The sequence below is a fragment of the Filicampus tigris genome, chromosome 3, assembly GCF_054856515.1.
Source record: "Filicampus tigris isolate MCC_2025a chromosome 3, RoL_Ftig_1.0, whole genome shotgun sequence".
Taxonomy (NCBI): Eukaryota; Metazoa; Chordata; class Actinopteri; order Syngnathiformes; family Syngnathidae; genus Filicampus; species Filicampus tigris.
The window spans coordinates 21,347,647-21,368,687 of record NC_141219.1 but is presented as its reverse complement, the minus strand read 5'-3'; the positions used below and the strand labels follow the sequence as shown (position 1 = coordinate 21,368,687).

The window sequence follows — 21,041 nt, the reverse complement described above, 5'->3', positions numbered from 1 at the left end:
AAAAGCGTACAACTTGACAGGTACAGTAGTGTATATGCTTTTGTGAGTACATACGCATGGCATATGCCTCAAAGGGGCTATAATACAGTATTGTCCTTTAACCAACATATTAGGTTTGATGACTATTTGAAATTTGTATCTATATGTTTTTGGACGCATCTTAAAGGGTGGAGTTTCATGTTGTTATTCCTGAATGTTTTTTTTTTCAATGAGAGGAATTTCAGATTTGACTGGTCAACAGCCAGTTTTAACCAGAGATGGCTTTTGTGTCCTTAAACATATTTCTGACGGTGATTTTAAAAAAAATCTTTTTTTCCCCTAGCGCATCAGGTTTTGGAGATATTTAATTTTTTTTGTTTTTCAGTTTGACCTATAAAAGCTTGCACATTCCAAATTTTACCATGCATTGTAACTTATTGCCGTTGACGTTTCAGAAAAAAAATCCACCTGTTGCTGAGCCTAACTCTTAATTCATAAATATTACAATATTATTATGACTATTATGATTATCCATCCATCCATTATCCATACCACTTATCCTCACAAGGGTCGCGGGGCATGCTGGAGCCTATCCCAGCTGTCATCTGGCAGTAGACGGGGGACACCCTGAATTGGTTGCCAGCCAATCGCAGGGCACACAGAGACAAACATCCGCACTCACAATCAAACCAAGGGGCGATTTTTAGAGTGTCCAATCAACTTACCATGCATGTTTTTGGAATGTGGGAGGAAACCGGAGTACCTGGAGAAAACCCACGCAGGCACGGGGAGAACATGCAAACCACACAGGGAGGCCGGAGCCGGGATCGAACCCACGACCTCTGAACTGTGAGGCGGACGTGCTAACCAGTCGATCACCGTGCCGCCCTATTATGATTATAATAATTATTATTATTAAAACCTGATGTGCTGGCGAAAAAAACCCAGGGCAGATTCTGAATCAGCATGCCACAAAATCATTTCGGAAAGTTTACTTGCAGTTTTGATTTAAAAAAAAAAAAAATAAACATTTGTTGACCAATGTTTTGTAGATGCATTGTAAAATAAAATGTGAGCAATAATCCATAATTTCATGAGTCTGAATTATAAAAATAATCTTTTTATCATCTATTTTCAGTGCACAAAAAAAACAACAAATAACAACATTCACACATTGATTCAAACATAAGATAAGCATGTTAAAAATCAATTAACATGGTCCTGTGACTTATCATCTCCATTAGTTCACATGATTTGCATAAATAGTATTGTAAATAAATTATGTGCCTCTATTTCTCTGCTTCCAAAAAATGGTCTGCAGGTTGTCCTAATTGCTGCTACTTGGGCCACTTGCATCTGTCATTAGGAGTGAGAGAAAACATGCATGCATTTAGACACAATCAAGTCCACTGGGAAACTCTCTGTATGTCAAGGACCTGTGTGCGCTATACCTGCAGGAGGAGGGGTCAAAATATTGACGTCTGTGAGAACAGATGGAGCTGTTGAGGTGACAGCGTTGAACTGTTCTTAGTTGGGCAGTGGGCTCAGTTCGTGGAATACATTCGCAACGATCCACATCGATCTCACAGTCTGGCATCCATGAAGTCATTGGAAATTCTAAACAGGAGGTAATTATATTAGAATACCTGCAAGTCATTGATGGAAGGTGCATGGACCCACAATCACACGGACAGATGCTCTTGCATGACTTTAAGTCTCACATACTGTATGTGACTTGTTTATTCATTACTGACTAATGACTGATGAGACTGTTGAGTATGTTTGTGGTTGGGGGAATATTTCCTTAACCCTCCCTTAATTACTCCAAGAGCCATTTCGGCAGTCTACCACAGAAAAATAAAAATAAAAATAATACCAGAAGCCACAAATCCTTCATGCTTCAAACACCATGCAGAGAGTGCCGTCAGCTTTCAACTTGAATTAAAAAGCATTTCACTTAACATTGAAAATGAAATACACTGTATATTTGTAAACCAATAGCCAATTCGAATATTTATTTTAACTGATTAATTTGGTTTTGGTAACTGTGTTTGTTTTTAGTTATTGAGATATGTGGAAGAATTGCACACCTTACACGTTGCACACCTTCTGCAACACAAAACAAACCAAACACTTACCTGGCCTACTGCTCGAGGGATATGGAATGCATCTATCACTTGCACAATCCCAAATCCAACCGCTGACACAAAGTCTCCTGGAATTCTCAGCCTCTGGAAGCTGTCCGATCAGAGAACAACTGCAAAAAAAATAAACAAACAAACAAAAAAAAGTAGCCTACATTCCTACTGACCGTACAGAAATCTCAGTTTACATCAATTTGAGAGAGTAAAGTGACAGTTTTCAGACTCACCCACTGCTCCTCTGAGGCTGAGCATTACGTCGTATAATGGCGGGCTCCATGCATCTGCATTCTGTATGATTTGCAACTTTTATCAGCACAGGCTCCGGTACAAACTTGAATGGAATCACGCTAAGCACCTGAAGCGCACGCAAACACAAAACGTGTGTGAGAAATCGAGTCTGCTCTAGACCAGAAAGCCATTGAGAAGTGCACTTACCGTTTTATTGACCAGCGCCGTACTTGTGTTTCTGCATGTGACGCCTTCTTGATTGCAGCAGCCACCACATCTGTCAGTAGGAAAAGAAAAACATCACTGAAATAACATCTGTCCAGTCGTGCGCGGCATTTTCTTAGTGTGGACCAAGAGCGTACTAGTAGTACCTGGATATCAAGAATAGTGAATAAATGACCCGTGATCCATACTAGGGCGAATATCAAGTGAAAACATGGAGGTGGCTTTGTTTAAACAAACCTGTGGACAGACACACAAGGTGGCTTGAAGAACATGGACGGATCCGTGCCCAGTTCCTTGGCCACATCCACACACGTCTCTCTTGGCATGCACTGTGTCCGCTGCCACTCCTCATCTATGGCTGCATGGGAGACAAAACATTACATGAGGGGCCGTCAGGGACAGAATTCACAATTGCCTCTCACCCACACAAACGAAAGCTGTCGCACACACACACACACACACACACACACACTAATGAAACACGCTCATCCACACCACTGAAATCCTTCCACACAGAATTAGTGAGATGCGTTAATGTAACATACTGAAATATGAGTTCCAGGAGTGTGTATGAGAGTACTGAATTAGTTTCATACAATACAATATTATTTGTACGGCACATTTCACAACAGCTAGAGCTGTAACAAAGCACTATACATACAAACAACAAAATAGCCATAACACAACAAGTGAAATCAATAAATTGACATAAAACACTATATATACAATAGACACGGGAAAACAGACGAAAAAAAATTGTCAGTCTCAGGTCGGATCAAAAGCCCGAGAATAGAAATGTGTCTTCAAACAGGTTTTAAAAGTGGACAGTGAAGGGGCGTGCCTAACATCCAATGGGAGGTCATTCCAGGCCCAGCAGCCGAAAAGGTTCGATCCCCTCGGAGGCTTCGCTTAGTCCTCGGCACCTCGAGCACAATCTGCTCCGCACTAGTAGTGTATAGTATGTGAACCCCAAAAAATCTGGACTACTTTGCGACACTGATTCAGTAGCCTGTGTGAGAGCATTTTAGTCGTGTGTGTGTGTGACCGTTTCAGTGTGTATGAGAGCATTTCAATTGTGTGTCAGAGCATTTCAGTAGTGCATGTGAGTTGGAAAAAAAAAAATCAGTGCAGTGTATGAGAGTGTCATTAGTGAATATGAGAGCATTTCAGTAATGTGTGAGAGCATTTTAATAGTGTAAATGTGCGAAAAAATCATTAGTGACCGTGAGACTGTTTCAGTAGTGTGTTTAGTGTGCAAACAATTCAGCAGCATGTCAACGTTTATGTAGTATAATGTATGAGAGCAAAACAAATAAATAAAATGCTGCCGTGCATTTGCTATAGTGTTTTAGTTGTGGTTGTGAGAAGGTTTCAATTGTGTAAATGATCAAAAGCTAATACTATTCATGAGTATGTAAGAAGTGTGTGAGAGGGTTTTTGTAGTGTGTGAGAGCCCCCAAAAAATAGTGCGTGATATATGCGCGGGACAAAAAACATTCCAGTTGTGTGTTTGAGAGTGTTCAGTCTCTGAGTGTTTCAGTAGTGTGGGTGAGAGCATTTCATTCATGCGGGTGAGAGGTCAAATCTAAAAGATTTAGAGCCGACATGCACAGAAGCACCGGACATGACCTGCTGTCCTACCTTTGAGTATCTCCAGGCTGTACGACTCTGCGGCGTAACGGGTCGAGCGGTGGGAGCCGGCCGACGGTGGCGTGAAAAGAGAATCCGACTGCTGCAGTCTCATGCGGCACTTCCACAACTTCCAGTCGGGGAAGTCTGCAAGTCTGAGCAGCTCGTCAAGGCTGGAGGCTGAGCGCACCTTCCGCTCCCACTGCTTCATTACCTGCACAGACCACGCTCCATGAGACCCCCGCGAACAAACGCACGCGAAAGAGGTGTGGTGTGTTTGCGTCAGTCGTCGGCAAAACGGGTGTTCGTCAGTGATGGGCTGAGAGGTCAATAGGCAATTGACCCGGTTAAGGCAAGGCAAGGCAAGTTTATTTGTATAGCGCAATTCATGCACAAGACAATTCAGAGTGCTTTACTTAAAACATCAAAAGCATCACAGAAAGAGACATATAACACAAGAATTACAAAAATCTAAATCATGTAGAATAATTAGAATAAAAGGATTAATAGCAAGAGAAGTAGAAAAATAAAAAATAAAAAAAAATACCACGCAGATTTCATGCACAGGCGCATGAGAACAGAAATGTTTTTAAACTGGATTTAAAAGTGTTTACATTTGATGGAAGTTTAATCTCCACTGGCAGTTTGTTCCACGTTTTTTAGTGACGATTACAGTGAGAGACAAAAAAACATTTCCGTCAGTGCTTAATCCGTCGTATTTTTCAGTTTCATTCGTCAATCGTCAGCAAAATGGGTGTCCGTCGAACTGATGGACCGTCAGTACTGAAGGAATGCCTACCTCTGATAGAGATTTTGGAGCATCATATGCTGCCATCCAAGCCCTGTCTTTTTCAGGGATGTCCCTGCTTATTTCAACAAGACATTCTGCACGTGTTACAACTGCCTGGCTTAACAGTAAAAGACTACGAGACAGGCTTGCCAGTAGTCCACACCTGTCTCTCATTGAAAATTATGACAATGGAGACTACAAACTATTGAGCAGCTGAAGGTCTACATCAAGCAAGAATGAGAATGAATTCCTTCTACAAATCTTTTAAGCGGAAGTCAACGCAAACATAACTTTTCCAAGAATATGTTTTATGCAAGCCCACTAGTTGAAACAGGGCATTCTGATAAATATTGCGTTTGTGGAATAAATGTTAATCCACTCGTTTTTAGCCATCTCTGGGGGTGGCCATTTTGTCTTCTGTCGACTGAAAATGACATCACAATTGCTCACAACGACCAATCACGGGTCAGATTCAGAGAACAGCTCAGCTGTGATTGGTCGTTGTAAGCAGTTGTGATGTCATTTTCAGTTGACAGAAGACAAAATGGCTACCCCCGGAGAAGGCTAAAAGCAAGTGCATTTTGCTACTTAATTTATATTCCACAAACGCAGAATTAATCAGAATGCCGTGTTTCAACTAGTGGGCCTGCTGGGAACATATTCTTGAAAAAAAATATGCTTGGGTTGACTTCCGCTTTAACAATTTGTGTCCTCAGTTCCCAAATGGCAATTGAGTGTTGTTAAATAGAAAGGTGATGTACGCACAGTGGTAAACATGACCCTGCCCCAACAACAAATTTAATTGAAAATTGAATATCTGGTCTTTCTTCTTTCTTGTCTTTTTTTTTTTTTTTTCATTTTTGTATTCAATTAAATATAGGTTAAAAAGGACTTATCGGTACAAATCATTGTATGGTTTACACAAGGTCCGAACTTCACTGCTATTGGAGTTTGTCATTTTGCATGCAAACATCTTTTCTTACACAAGGCTGAAACAATTTCTCTTTGAGGGCTTGGTCAGTACTTAGATTCTGACTGTCATGCAGCCAAGTGTCTGCTCTCCAACGTGTCATTATCTTCACAGCCTACTCCGTCTACACTTGTCATTCTCTAGTGTTGCATGTGCGCGCTTACATAACACAAGAATAAACACTGTGACGTGAATACAGCAAATTTCTCAATCATAATATTGATCATGAACAAGAGAGACACACATGTTCTGTTTGAGGGATCCATCATAATTCATGATTACCTTTTACACGCACTAGTGATTTTTTTCCTATCACACATACTAATGGAACACTCTCATTCAAAGTAGTGAAACAGTCTTATACACAAAACCGACACTTTCATACTACGGATTTTTTTTTGCTCACGCATACTACTAAAACATACGACTGAAATCCGTATTTCAGTAAGTGTGAGAGGATTTCATAGTATATATGAGAGTATTTCAGTTGTGTGTGAGTGAAAAAAACATTCAGTATTGTGTATGAAAGTGTTTCAGTGCTGTATGTGAGAGCATTTCAATAGTGTGACATTTAAACTTAAGTTATGTCCGCGATAGACCCTCATAAACATGCAAGAATGCAAAGAGAGACACTTTGTGAATTCGTTATTCAGTGAAAACATGAAAAAAAAAAAATAATTTGCAAAATGCCAGACAGCATCATTTTCTATAAACTTTGAACTTCTGGAAAAACAGCAGAGGTGCAGTCCAGGCCTAATGGAAGTCGGATGCATAGGCAGAGGAGGCGTGGCAACATGCATGTGTTCAGTTTGTTGCAGAAGCGTGAGAGTGACTGTCTGCTCGGCCACTTAAATAAGAGAAACAAAGATTACATGCACGTTTGCCCAGAAGATTCGTGTCAGCTAATGAGAAACAGCTTGTGAGAGGATGATGACGATATTGAAGGGGGAAGTCAAACAGCATGTGGCTGGGAGCAAAAAAATAATGAAATCAATGTTGAGAAAATGGAATTTGGAAAAAAGGTGATCAAGGTATGGCTGTCTTGAACATCATACATTATTTTTTCAGTTATTCAAGAAAATCCCCAAATACCCAAAATAGTGGCCTACGACATTTACTCAAAGAAAACCCACGCAGGAGTCATCTTTGGCATGTGTTCACTGTGGGACTGCTTTTTACTCAAGTTTTCTTTTATTTTTGGTTACTGCCAGTGGTGCGTTAAGTAACAAAGAACAATTACTTTGATACCGTACTTATAAGTAGATATTACATCTTATCGTGCTTACTTACATCTTTATCTTACTTTTACTTACAGGGGTTGAATCAGTATTCAGCTTATACCAAATCTTTTTTTTTTCTAAAGTCAAGTATGCCGTGCAGTTAGCATGCACCTGAGACCACATCTATCTATCTATCTACCTATCTATCACACTTCAACCATAACTTGAAGCTCCTGCGACTTTTGTGAGACAACTTCCATGCCACTCACCCTACTTCCAGTCTCTCTTTGCAGGCCGAGGCTCCCATTGATCCAGCTGAGCTCCACCAACAGAGTCACCAAGCAGGAGGTTCGATAAAGAGTCGGCTTCATCTTCACCAGCATCCCCCCCGGATCCTCTGCTCTGGCCTCGCACTCGCTATGAACTTGTCTTCCTTTTTACAGCTGGCTGCCTCGCGGACTGCCAGACCAGCTGATCTCTTCCGTGTATGTGCTGCATAAACTCACGACCTTGCTCCGTGTGCGTGCGCGTGCATGTGTGTGTGTGTGTGAGCCAGACGTAACCTGTCACAAAAGGAGCCCCCCCAGACACCCGCCAGCCAAATGGAGGGGCTTTAAAACTTGAACGTCTTATTTGCGCAGCTTTGATGCAGTGTTCACTTGGGTAAGTAGGCAACGAGCTAGAAGCTGAAAATGACCTCATAAAATTCAAAGAGTCCCTTGAAGGCTTCTTATCACCCACCTTCTCCTTTGTCCAGATGGAGCCAGCAAAAAAGGTCTGAGAGAATTTCAGTCCGTTCCCTCTCTCTTTGGTTATAAATCTAAGTTAGTCATTGGTTGCCTTACGCCTACTGTACCTCTTTATCCACAAAGACACATTATTTGCTTCTTGCTCTCAGCCTTTCCTTCCAGTGCTGTTAAATTCCGTCATCTTGCATTTCTTCTGCACACACACACACGACCACTAACATGTGTTTTAAATGTGATCCAGACCTCTGTGACATGTGAGGGGGCAGACAAGCAACCGGCACCGCCCCATGATGTCCCACAGATGACACCCCTCCCTACTCTGAAGAAATTAACTTTAAGGAGGGAATACATTCACCAGAGACACTTCATTAAGCCCGTATCCCACTGAACAGAGAAGGTTTGCGAGCGTTTGCGAAGGTTGCAAATGTTTTTTCGTCAGGATTTGTTCAAGGGCGCTAATGTTCGCATGGACGTTCGCAGTTTTTCTCGTCGCCAAGATTTTTACAACATGTTCAAAATTCGTTGCACATATTTTTCAAACGTCTTTGCGAACGTTTGCAACCTTGAAGAAATGCTGACGAAAAATCAGCATTCGCTACCTTTGCAAACATTCGCCACTTAGTGGAATACAGGCTTTAGGTACCCTTGTATAATCTAATGAGATCCAGTAGAAGAATAGTACAGTATATGAACAATTTCAGATGAAAAGGATAACACACAGTGACAGTCTTCAAATGATCAGCTCTGAGTGAATCCTGAATTCATTAAAATTAGCAAATTGAAAAAAAAAAAAAAAAAAAATCAAATGACGACTAATATAAGACATAGAATAAAGAATTCATTAAATGTTTGTCTTAGGATTCAGTAACTTGTGCTGGTATACCTAAATTATTTGTATGCAATCGAGAAATAACACATTTAGTCCAATTAAAATTTCTATTAGTTCCATATAATTGTATTTTGTTAACACATAAAAAGATAATGTTGGACACGGGCTCCTAGAAGTGGTTTGCGAAAGAATCACATAATTCAAAGTACAAACTGCATGTTACAGTGGCTTCAAATTTTTTTTAATGCACACCACATTTGTTATGTAGACTTTAGTTATATTTGACTTTAGTACAATTTGCATTTAATCTTTTAGAATTGTTTGTTTTGGTGCAATTTTTATTTAACTTTTATGCGCAATACATTTTAAATTAATCATTATTTAAGTATGTTTTAAAATTTTAACTTTTAAATGTAAAACTAACAATCATATTTATATGTCTTCACGTTTTCTGAGTTTTCAGAGTCCAGACATTCAATCCCAGGTGCTTATTTTTATTTTTTTGTCAATTTTTTTTCAAGTGTTAGGGTAAAGGAGGTTCTGAAAATGGCTGGTACTGAATATTAATGAATTTTAAGTGCAGTGTTAAAAGTGTGCATTACGTTACAGTAGCTTACAATAATATTAAAAATACCTATTAGCAATAAAACCGTTTTTTTTGTTGAACACCTAGGCCAAGTACGCTACTGTATTTTAATGTAGGTAATTGTGGTCGCACTTTTTCAGATGGCATTTTGGATTAGAAAAAAAAAACGTTTGAAAACCACTGTGCTAATGTGTTGTTGCTCTAACAAAAGGGAATCATGCAAATGTAAATTTATTTGAAGAAATTTAAAAATGAGCTACTAAGAAGCGGCAAACAATATATTTTGTACAACATAGCGCTCAAAAAGAATCTCGGATCTGAGATTGCCAGTTTAAGGCCCGCTCAAAGCCATTTTCACAGTTTCTGTAATCGCTGATAGCCTGGTTGATCTCTTCTTGCGTGTTCATTACAAATGGACCTGAAGGGCAAACACATGAAGCTGTTTGTTCCTTTGAGCATACACGCATTAGAATGTTGTGGACAAACAAATGTACCGTGCTTCACCACAGGCTCATTGATGGGTTCTCCAGCTATCAGGACAAAATGGCAAATGTTGGAACCCTGAAGAGAAAATAAAAGAAGTGGACTGAAGCAGAATGATACTGAGACAGAGTATATCGAGTATATGTTACCTTGTTTTCAAATCGAACACTGTCCCCATCTCCAAAAACCACCGTGTGGTGGGGCTCAACCTTGTGCTGCTCCTTATCAGGGCCTTAAAGAGAACAACGTCCAAGTGTGGAACATCTCAGTCATTCCCCAAGAATGATCCATGTGACAAAAAAAGTATTTGACTCATTGTTATTGTGCCCGTGAACTCAACTCAACTAAACTCAAATGTCTATTGTTTTGGTGTCATCAAAACATCTGACAGCAATTTTGCCCAATCTGGGACAAGCTTGCTTGTCGCTAATAAAACTTTGACAACATCTTTGGAGGGAGGAATACATTTTGTGGAAAAAGGTTTCCTCTCACACCGAACCAAATAAAGTGGGAACTCTTCTTAAAGTCAAACAGGACAACTCACATGACCAGTGCGTCTTGTCTGCCAAAATGTTGGGATCGTGACAACCCTATGCTAACAGACATTGCGTCTTATTGAACATATGAGAGGATGGCGAAGGTTGCAATTCACACAAAAAACGTTCTGTGAGCCCTGCATGTCAGCATCGGTGGCTGGTATCACTGCCTTCATGTTATGTTGAAATAAGGCCAGTATCGGCCCTATACCGATATTTGGTATCGGTACCGCCCATTCCTAAGTTTAACTATCCAAAAAATCTTTTTAATATGGTCTCTCCATAGCTCAGATTTTCACCTATTATTGCAGTTGAGTCTAAATGGGGGTTGACTGTCACACACCATGAATTGGAATTCCATGTTCCTAAACCCTACATGATAGGAGTAAAACAAGAGAGTTTCTTGTCACTCACCAACGTGAATGGTTCCATAAAGGGTGTAAATGAAGGCAGTCCATCCTGCGAAGACAAAAACAATTATCAAAGTGGTATGGCTTGCATACACCTAACAAAGGGAGCTATAATTACACTTATAAACCAGGTATCATCTATGTGTAGAGCACAGTAAAGTCAAATCTGACCAACAGAATATTTCAGTTACTTTAAAGCCCATGTTTCTCCATTTGGTTGAAAGCACGGCCCAACCGATACGGATTTTTTGAGTCCCATGCCGATTTTTTGCAGAAAAGAAATACAGATGATCAATTAACGGCCCTATTAATTAATAATATATTTTTAATTATAATGCATAAAATAACATCTAACGTCCATTATATTGTCGCTGTCCTGTGAAAAACACTTATCTCCAATGTTGGAAACTTTTTTAATTTTCACTTTAATGCGATGTCTGTAACATGGAAACATGAGTCATGTAAAAATAAGAAAATGAAAAAAATGGAAGTGTTTTTCACATGACAGCGAAGATATGTAGATTTTGCTATCCGCAGGCCGGCCTGGTCCCTATTCAGCGTGAATAGTGGGGGTCAACTTTCAGCTGGTTAAAAAAAAAAAAAAAAAAAAATCCTTTTTGGTTTCCATAATGCATTGTCTGGTGCAATGCATTTAAATAATTAAGTTATAAGAACATTAATCCATGTCATACTGTATATGTGTTTGTGTTACCAGTAGTTGCGTGTCATATTTAACACATGTAAATTTGATTTATGTTTTACTGTGTTTTTATGTTATTTTTTATTTGTGGTAAAATACGGACATCCAGGTCAATTTCTTGCACGACTTGTATTTCTCACCTAAGCATTGCTTGTAAGAATTAGGATTTGCTTCATTTTGATTGTAAACTACATAGAATGCATAGAATGACCTTATCAAAAAATATCATTATCTATATTTATGGATATAAGGTTATAGCTTAGATTTATGGGTAATAAGTAATGACACCAGTGTTACATGTGTACAACAGCTGTAAATGTGTACAATCGGCTAATATTGGCCATTTGGCCGATTATTTTGGCTGATGTTTGAAGGGCCATCATAATCGTCCGATTAATCGGTCAGGCCCTACTCCAAACAAATCTTTTTTAATGGACCAGAACAGAATGATTTCACTAACCAAATCCCTTCTATACATTAAATATACTGTATGACTATTATTTTACCTGAAGGGACTGGCTGCACATGCTGGGCTCCGGACTTCAGCACAAAATCCAAATACATTGTCGGTGTCCTTGTGTAGACCTTGGACTGTAATACAGCGCAAGTCAATACGTAAAACAATGTATTGCATTATATTGAGGACAAACAAACAGACACCTTTGCTCCCAAGGACTCTCCAGATATCACAGCCACAGTGACCCCACCCAGAGTCGATTTGGGGATCTCAGAGCTCCGCAGTTCTTGATAAGCTGGTTCCACCATCTTATTTTGCCTGGACAGGTTCACCCATAGCTGCAAACCCACCAAGGGTTCCTCAGACATGGGCATCTCAGCATGAACCACTCCCCGTCCTGCAGTCATCCACTAGGCGCGCGCGCGCACACACACACACACACACGCGCACACCCACACAACCACACACACAGGCGCACACACACGCGCACGCACGGATTTACCGTAACCTGGAAACATTGTAGATATATTTTTCATCTATGTCTCTAAAGCGAGCCCGGTCGCAAATGGTAAAAATCCATACGTAATTGATGCCCCCATCCTCTCCAAAAACGGTTTGGATGGCACAAGATGGTGGCAAAAATATCTTCTCTTTTAGTCAAGGCAGTGGTCTGGCTAAATGTAGATCGTCCGCTCACTTCAAGGCAGTACCATGGCAGCCAATTTGTCACTTCTGTCGACTGAAAATGACATCACAACTGCTCACGACAACCAATCACGGCTGACCTGTTTTCTGAATCTGAGCCGTGATTGGCCGTTGTGATGTCATTTTCAGTCAACAGAAGACAAAATGGCCGCCCCCAGAGATGGCTAAAAACAAGTGGATTAACACTTATTCCACAAACGCAATATTTATCAGAATGCCTTGTTTCAACTAGTGGGCTTGCATAGAACATATTCTTGAAAAAATATCTGTTTGGGTTGACTTCCGCTTTAAGGTGAATAACAGAGGATTGCGAATTTGCAAAGGGACGGACAGACGAAATGTAAGGACGGAGACGCTTTAAAAGGACGAGGACGGACGGGGTCGCAGGACGATAATCGTTATGAATAAGGACGGAGGGACGAGGACGGAAGGGTGCCCAGGTCGCTGACAGAGGATGGAGGACAGACCGGCAAAATAGGGTAAAGTGCCCATCTCTGCAAATTACAAATTAAAATGGATTTTAAAAGTACAACTGTACAAAATCATCTCCCAACTTTAGGATATTGGAAACATATATCACATCAATTTTGTTTAACTTTGTTTATCTGGTTGGAACCATTAAATTAGGAAAAGTCATGAAATATGGAGCAAAAAAAAAGAAAAAATATATCAATCATATATTTAGAGACGTTAAACATCTAATGGGTTCAAATTGACCCCAAAAATAATAGCAGTAAAAAAAATCTGTATCAGAAACAGTCCTCATTTTAGTAATTACAAACAGTAAGATGATTGGCATGGATTTTTTTTTTCTTCTAAAATGTAGCCCAATATTGTTGGAAAATAATTACTTGCAGATCTCCAGGTTTCAGTCGCCCTGAATGGCCACAGAAGTCTTCATGGGCTATGACCCCTTCCAACACGTATGTTACCTGTTTGGGGAACAACACAATCAAAGTGTAGAAGATAACACGGCAAATGTTGAAGCAGCAACGCTCTACTTCCTCATCATACTTCCTAACGCTGTGAAAATGGTCATCGGAACAAGCTCACTAAGAGAGCTAGGACCTCCTCCTGTGGAAGATTAAAGGACGTTTCATCTTGATCCAGAGGACACTTTCAAGGGAACAAAATGTCATAACATCGAACATAAGCACAACAGTTGGCTTCATCGGTGAGGTTGACCGATAGGGATGGACAAGCAGACCAAAATACAGAAAAAGTAGGTCATCTAATCTGCTCCCTGGTTCTTTGTCACTAATGGTGCTGTGATCATAAGAGCAGTCCACTTTCATGAGAAATGCAGGATCTCATCTGAGTGGTTTGATGAGTACACACCTAATTTGATTAAAACACAATTCTTTTAAGTAGGGATGCTCCGATCGATCGGAAACCGATCATGATCGGCCGATTTTCGTGAAAAATGACGTGATCGGAACATTCGATCAAAGCCTTTTATTGCAGATCAAAACATCCGATCACCCGCGGCTCATGCTTGGCTGTCGCGAGACTTTGATGGAATATTCCGACCACCGCAGTTGGTGTGAGCATAGCATTGTCTGCTGTGTGTGTGGAGTTTGCGTCTTGTAATACTGCATATGCTATGCGCCCTCGCTAGTGTAAACACGGCATGTTGATTAACGTTGCAAAATCCCCCCATGTTTAGCCATCTCGGGGGCGGCCAATGTGCCACTTGCTGTCGGTACAGGCCAGCATGTTGCAGCACAAAGAGGTACTACACTGAAGGAGCACAATTCTAAATTCGGACTGGCCTGTATACTGCAAACCTGTAACGATCACTTAAAAATATGTGATAAAGCAGGGGCGCGCATGATGAACTGCGATTTACGTATACAGTAAATCCGGACATACTAAACAGAATTATTCATGTGACCTCTTAACTGCTTTCAAATGGGCATTATTCTGGATTCAATCTGGATGGCAAATGAACTGTCTTCTGACATTACATACACACTGAACATTTTTTTTTTTTTTTTTTTTTTTTACATTTGAACAAACTGAACCTCCTTGTTGGAAATAATCACATTAGGTGAAGTGTCACGTTCCAGGTCTTGTTCATGCAGACAATACTGTGTGTGTGCTGCGTGCGTGCGTGTTTCCTTTCGGCTGCCCCAGTGGTCAAGAGAAGAGCTGAGTTCGGGGTCGGGAATTCAATGGGGAACATCTGAAAGTTAGGCTTCCTACCGCGAGCCTCCTGTGATCTTTCAGCACAGCTGTATCTTCTCCAAAGTCATGTGAGTGTGAGCAAACACACCTGCAGAAAGGCATGCTGGGAGTGCAGCCCTATACACCCACACTGGGAGATTAATCTGGAGCGTTTGAGATAAAGTTTGAAGTTTGTGCTTATAGACACAGTGGATTTTGGCTCGTCGCAGTGGACCCGGACTGAGCGCTGCTACAGTGATTAATGCCCACCCCATAAGGTTTATGATAAATAATAATAGACTTTATTGGTAATGTCCAATAAATCTCATAGTGCTACAGAGAATTCAGTACATTCCAGACTCGTGGTGCCACTGTTTAGTCCTGTGCTGGTGGAGGGAGTGGGTGTTGGGGGACCGCAGGCTCCTTGCTGAGGTGCATAGGCTGAGAAGCTCGCTAAGGTATAAGAGGGCATTTCCATGGAGACACTTGTTGATAAGAAGGCAGAGTTTGTCGTGTTTTTTTGGGAGCAGATGGGTAGCCAATGGAGGGTCTGCTATAGGCCTGGAGTTTTTGCAGGCTCCTGCTTGAGACCCACACGAGAATTGAGATGCAATGGTCCAGCCTGGAGGATATGACCAATTTATTCTAATCTGGTAGAAAGGAGAAAAGGCGGAGTTTGGCAGTGTTCTTGATATGAAAGGAAACTCTGGTGAAATGGCAGAGGTGGGTGTCAAAGGAAAGATGAGTCAAACTCGACACCCAGGTTTGTGACAGTGGGGGAGAAGGGAATGTTGTGGCAGGAGATAGTGATGCTTGTGATGGGGAAGGACTGAGGTTGTTGCGGGGTCCAAAATTGGATGGCTTCGGTTTTTGGCGCTGTTTAACTGGAGGAAGTTGTGGATGTCAGCCATGCCTTCGTTGCACCCAGGCAGACACAGGAAGCAGTTGTTGTGGGTGAGGGGGATAAGAGGCCCACTTTCTGGTATAGCTTAGTGTCATCAGCGTAGCAGTGATTAAACACCATGCTTACCGATGAGCTGACCCAGGGGAAGTATATAATGGGTAAAAAGAACTGGCACGAGAATTGACCCCTGTGGTACCCCACCCAAGTGGCAGTGTGGGGTAGGGATCTTGAGTTCTTGCATGGAAACACACTCAGTCCTACCTGTGAGGTAAGACTGGAACCATTTGAGCAGTGTTTTTCAAGCTGTGTGCCGTGGCACACGCGAGATATTGTCAGAAGTGCTGTGGGAAATTATCTCATTTGTGCGCCTGTGCAGTCCAGCGCCTGGCAGCGTAATCATGTCTTTACTACATTGTAGTACTCTTCCATACCAGCATGCAGCAGCAGGTAGCTAAATGTCTTTGTTGAGAGACAAGCGAATTAGTGACGCATGTTTATCCAAACAGGCCCATGTTTCGCACTGAGTAAGTATCAACATGAAACATTATAAAATACTTTTTTCTTTGTGTTTATTTAATTCCTATTCAAGACGTTATAATATAACGTCATTCTTCAATGTTTGAAAAATGTGTATATAAACAATATAACAATATAGCTTTTTTTTTTTTTCACTATTTCAGCTTGTGGTGTGCCGCATAATTTTTTCAATGAAATAAATGTGCCTCGACTCAAAAATGTTTGGTTCCAGAGATTTGGACTGGAGCTCATGGAGAAGGAAAGTGTGGTCCACTATGTGAACGGCAATGGAGAGGTCAAGGAGAACAAGAGGAGAGGGCGAGCCAAGGTCAGCGGCCACTAGTAGGTGATGAGTAACCGTTGTGAGAACTGTCTTGGTATTGTGTATTCTGCTGCTCAGTTACCCTGGAGTTAAAATCCAAACCTCACAAACCCATAATCTATATGTGCATAAAGGCATTCAAACAAATTCAAGTGTTGGAGTTATTATTGTTCAAAATTTTCATGCCAATCCCTGCCACCCTCCCATTTTTCTGCAAATGAATATTGGCTTCAAATAACGGTTATCGGCCTCCCGACTATTGACAATCGGGAGCGTATCGGCCCTGAAAAAAAGCAAATTAGTTTATCACTTAAAACTTACCGTTTCAAATCCTCTGTGAGGGTGGTCTGGAAAACCTGCAGGCTTGATGACACTAAACTCATCCAGCATCAGAAAAGGATCAAGGTTCTGCAACTGAGTGAGACATTTGGGAATAAGTACATTCATCACAGAAGAAAAGTTGAGGTATTCAGAAAATAATTAACTCCACCTCTTTTCTACCGATGCTTCTGCGAACGTGAGCGCCAACTCCCTCAGCCTGCTCGACGCTCAGTACAGTTTTCTTCACTTTTCTCATGTTTATTGTGCTGTAAAATATTATTATTATTATTTTGTACAACCATGACAACTGAATACAAAATGTGCTTTGTTGCAAATTTTCCAGATACAGTAACAATAATATTACTTTAAATTAAGTGAATAATTGGGGGCTTGGAATTAATGGTATGAGTGAGTGAGTTTGGTACCACTGTACTGTATTTTTTCGACAGAATTTGTCACCCACAAATTAAAACACACACTTTCCAACTCGCAATGTGTTAAGTCTGCCCCGAGAAACCACGTCCTATTCCCACAAAATGTATTGGACGTCATCTAGTATGTAGTATAAAAATGTACGCATACTGGATTACAACAATACACTATGAGTAAACTGACCAGCGGGAGGTAAAAAAAAAAAAAAAAAGAAAAAAAAAGAAAAAGTTAACCAGATAAAACGTCAGTCAGCTGATCACTAATGCTGTATTCGAGGGACGTGGAAAATCTGACTTTTCGGACTTCCGTCTAGGAAAAGTGCGCTAGAACGCCCCTTTGAAGTGGGAGGTCCGAGTTGCGTGGGTTGAGTGTCAAGTCAGTTGATATGGTTTGCTGGAGGTCAAAATGTGTTGTGATGAACCAGACCAACAAACAATTGAATCCGCCACGTTTTGTTGTTTGCATTCGCCTCGAATGCTTTGAAGTCCTTACAGCGTGAATTACGACTTTCTACCTTCATCGAATGCAGCATAAATCGCGACTCGGTGACGTCATCGCCATGCTGCATTTATAACCACTTTGCTGTACGTAAAAATCTTGCCTAAGGGAAACTTTTTAGGGGATTCGCAATTTGAAGATATCAACTGGAGTAGGGCGTGGTTATGCCCCTTTATCATATAATTCTGTATCTCAAATAAGTGTAAAGAAATTCATTTCAAAATCTTACACAATATTTATCCTAGTAATGTCATTATTTCCAATTTTGTTGATATAGACGTGATATGTTCCTTTTGCAAATTGGATCCTGAACCCACAATTCACTTATTTTGTCACTGTCCAGTTACATCTAAATTTTGGAGGGATGTAAGAGACTTTATGTTCAGTAAAATTGGCAAATGTATAGAGATTAAACCCAAGGATATCATATCTGGTTTTGAATTTGAAAATGTATCAATTAGTTATGTGATGAATATTATTTTACTTTTAGGGAAATTCCACATTCATAAGGCAAAATTTAATAATTCTTCTCCACTTCCTACTGTTTTTCTGTTCGAGCTGAAATCAATGTTCATGTACTATCCCTCGTGATGAACAAGAAAAGTCTACATACGTTGGCACACTAATCTGAAACCTTTGCTGTTACCTCTGAACAAATTGAGAACGTTTTTAAGAGTTGACTCTTTTGTAAAGTTAAAAAACAAAACAAAACAAAAAAAAAAAGATCTTTATGGAACTTGTCCGCCATAGTTTTCTTTGAACTGTATTGACTTTAACTACGTCTGTATGTTGTGTATATTGTGTATATTATGTATTTGGATAATATACAATAAAAAAAATTAAAAAAAACGTTGCTGTTCGTAAATGGTAAACACGGGAAATCAATTCATGAGTGTGATTTAAAATAAAAACAAAAAACAGAATACAAATCTCTTCGCTAAATGTTTTTGCATGTGTTTCCCCTGTACGATGGTGTTTGAATATGAAGAGGGAATTTGCATCCGGAAATGTGTTCGAAGCAGGGTTATTATAATTTTGGATTTTTCATTTTAGTTTAGTTTTCATTTCGTTTTGTCTTTTTATTTCTAATTCAGTTAGTTTTAATTCGTTTTTAGAATATATTTGTTAGTTTTTATTAGTTTTAGTTTTGGGGAAAATGCTTAGTTTTAGTTTAGTTTTTATTAATTTTAGTTTTAGTTTTTTAGAATCTGATGTATTTGTCAGGTGCAGCTTTTTTTTTTTACGATAACCAGTGTTATTCATTCAAATAAAGATAACATTTGAAAAATGTATTAAATTACTAACAATGTATGAATAACCATCAACAAATAAAACATAACTGTCCACTTAAACTAGAACGCCCAGAAGGCGGTCATTTGACTGCTTGTGCTTTACATTTGACATTTACATGTCACCCCGCCATATCACCTGCTATTTTGGCAGGGAATGGCCAATTTACAAATTAAAGTCATCTACTTGTAGCCAGCAGAGTTGTTTGTCAAATATCAAGCAGATTTGTCGTTCAATCATTGTTGCAAAAAAAAAGTGAAAAAAAACCTGGGCGTTCTGGGCCAAGAAAAGTGCAGTGCATGAATGCTGCTTCTAAAGTGAAAATGCAGATGAAACAAGCAACATAAAACATAACATAAAAACCTGGCGATTGAACAGGAGAGTGCAGACTTGTAGCATCAGAATATATGTCAACAAATTTAAGTCCTTCCATATTGAAAGTGTGTGTGTGGGTGTGTGAGTGAGTGAGTGAGTGAGAGAGAGAGAGAGAGACAGAGCGAGAGGGAAACACAGAGAGAGAGACAAAGACAGAGACATAGACAGAGACAGAGACAGAGAGAGAGAGAGAGAGAGAGAGAGAGAGAGAGAGAGAGAAGAGAGAGAGAGAGAGAGAGAGAGAGAGGTTTTTTCCCCTCGAGTAATATGCCGCACGAGACCCGTCTCCGTGACAATGCGTTTGCTTTTGTCCGAAACACAATTTTAATCAAAATAATCCCAAATGGGGCTCTGTCGTTTTCTCCCAACTTTCGCCATTATAATGTTGTTTTAGTTTTGTTTTATACCCATCAGACCTAATTGTAAACGCGTTACGTCACTTCAGACGTCGAGGTGCCGTAAGGCTGTACAACTGTCGTAAAACCGGTAGCGCCGTGTTTTACATTTTAAACGATCACTAAACCTTACAAAGACGAAAACGAATGGAATTTTCGCTACGATTATCGTTCGTTTTAGTTAGTCTTGTGATCAGCCAATGCCATTTTAGTTAGTTATCGTTTTTCAAAATACATTTTCGTTTTTATTTTATTTCGTAAACGAAAATGTTTTTTTAATTTTAGTTTTCGTTATTTCGTTCGTTTTCGTTTACGATAATAACCTTGGTTCGAAGCAGACTTTATGTACGCAAACAGTACGGTATTTAATTTTGCAAATATAGTACACACTCTCACCTTTAAGGTAGTGAATCCAAGTGACTGTATTATTTTCTGTCCACTTGCACCAGCAAAACACGGAAGTCATTCGATGGGCGTGGCTATGAGTCATAGTGTGGCTCGCGATTTCTTGTCCAAAGATTTTAATCAAGCAGGAGAATGTAAATATAAACAGAAATATAATCATCCAGTACAGTAAGTGGACATCGCATAACTATACCAAATACTTGTATTAACTTTCTCATACACTCCTATTCACATTCTTTCAGTAGAAGTACAGGTACTTGTGTTAAAAAAAAAAATAAAAGGAAAGGTTAAAGTAGAAGTTTTTGTTTTGTTTTGTTTTGTTTTGTTTTGTTTTGTTTTGTTTTGTTTTGTTTTGTTTTGTTTTGTTTTGTTTTGTTTTGTTTTGTTTTGTTTTGTTTCGTTTTGTTTGCACTCGCTTGTACTGAGAAGAAATAAAATAAAATAAAACTACACTCAATTCTGACTGGATATTGGATAACAAGCAAAAAAAAAAAAGTTGTCTGTCAACAGGTCGTGCATGAGCGTTGAATATTTTAAAATTAAATGCAGTCAAATATAGGAATAAAAACTCAGGATGCCGGAATATTTGTATTCTCTCTCACAGGTGTCAAACTCAAAGCCAGATACACACTTTTAATATGGCCTGTTATGCTAAATCATATGTGTCTACTTCATGTTTCTTGCCAAAATCTGTACAGAAATTGGCTTCACTTTTAATAAGAGATATTAGAAGATTTTTGGGGGGCTACCAAACATCATTTTAAAATAAATTGAAAC

At 39.7% G+C, this 21,041-nt stretch overlaps 2 protein-coding genes and 1 long non-coding RNA gene across 4 annotated transcripts; 1 reads left to right on the top strand and 2 right to left on the bottom strand.

The window, feature by feature from the left end:
* Nucleotides 1-956: 956 nt before the first annotated feature.
* vegfd (vascular endothelial growth factor D) lies at nt 957-8,354 on the bottom strand. 2 transcript variants are annotated; one of them, XM_086026307.1, is made up of 8 exons: nt 7,455-8,354; nt 4,218-4,419; nt 2,814-2,934; nt 2,559-2,628; nt 2,351-2,478; nt 2,118-2,236; nt 1,431-1,596; nt 957-1,335 (listed from the first exon to the last, which is right to left on the bottom strand). In XM_086026307.1, exons 1-8 carry the CDS (start codon nt 7,566-7,568, stop codon nt 1,317-1,319), a joined length of 939 nt encoding a protein of 312 aa, XP_085882433.1. In that variant the 5' UTR covers nt 7,569-8,354; the 3' UTR covers nt 957-1,316. The 2 variants fall into 2 exon arrangements, with proteins under 2 accessions (XP_085882433.1, XP_085882432.1); XM_086026306.1 differs by lacking the exon at nt 7,455-8,354 and adding an exon at nt 5,005-5,278.
* On the top strand, nt 7,330-8,621 carry LOC147150258 (uncharacterized). Its single transcript, XR_015086248.1, has 3 exons — nt 7,330-7,848; nt 7,943-7,960; nt 8,176-8,621. It is a non-coding gene; the product is annotated as an uncharacterized LOC147150258 (long non-coding RNA).
* A 943-nt stretch (nt 8,622-9,564) lies between these two features.
* pir (pirin) lies at nt 9,565-20,352 on the bottom strand. The gene is made up of 10 exons (XM_086026308.1): nt 20,256-20,352; nt 17,039-17,135; nt 16,870-16,962; nt 13,492-13,572; nt 12,139-12,345; nt 11,985-12,069; nt 10,783-10,827; nt 9,982-10,064; nt 9,844-9,910; nt 9,565-9,767 (listed from the first exon to the last, which is right to left on the bottom strand). Exons 2-10 carry the CDS (start codon nt 17,123-17,125, stop codon nt 9,649-9,651), a joined length of 867 nt encoding a protein of 288 aa, XP_085882434.1. The 5' UTR covers nt 17,126-17,135; nt 20,256-20,352; the 3' UTR covers nt 9,565-9,648.
* Nucleotides 20,353-21,041: the final 689 nt, after the last annotated feature.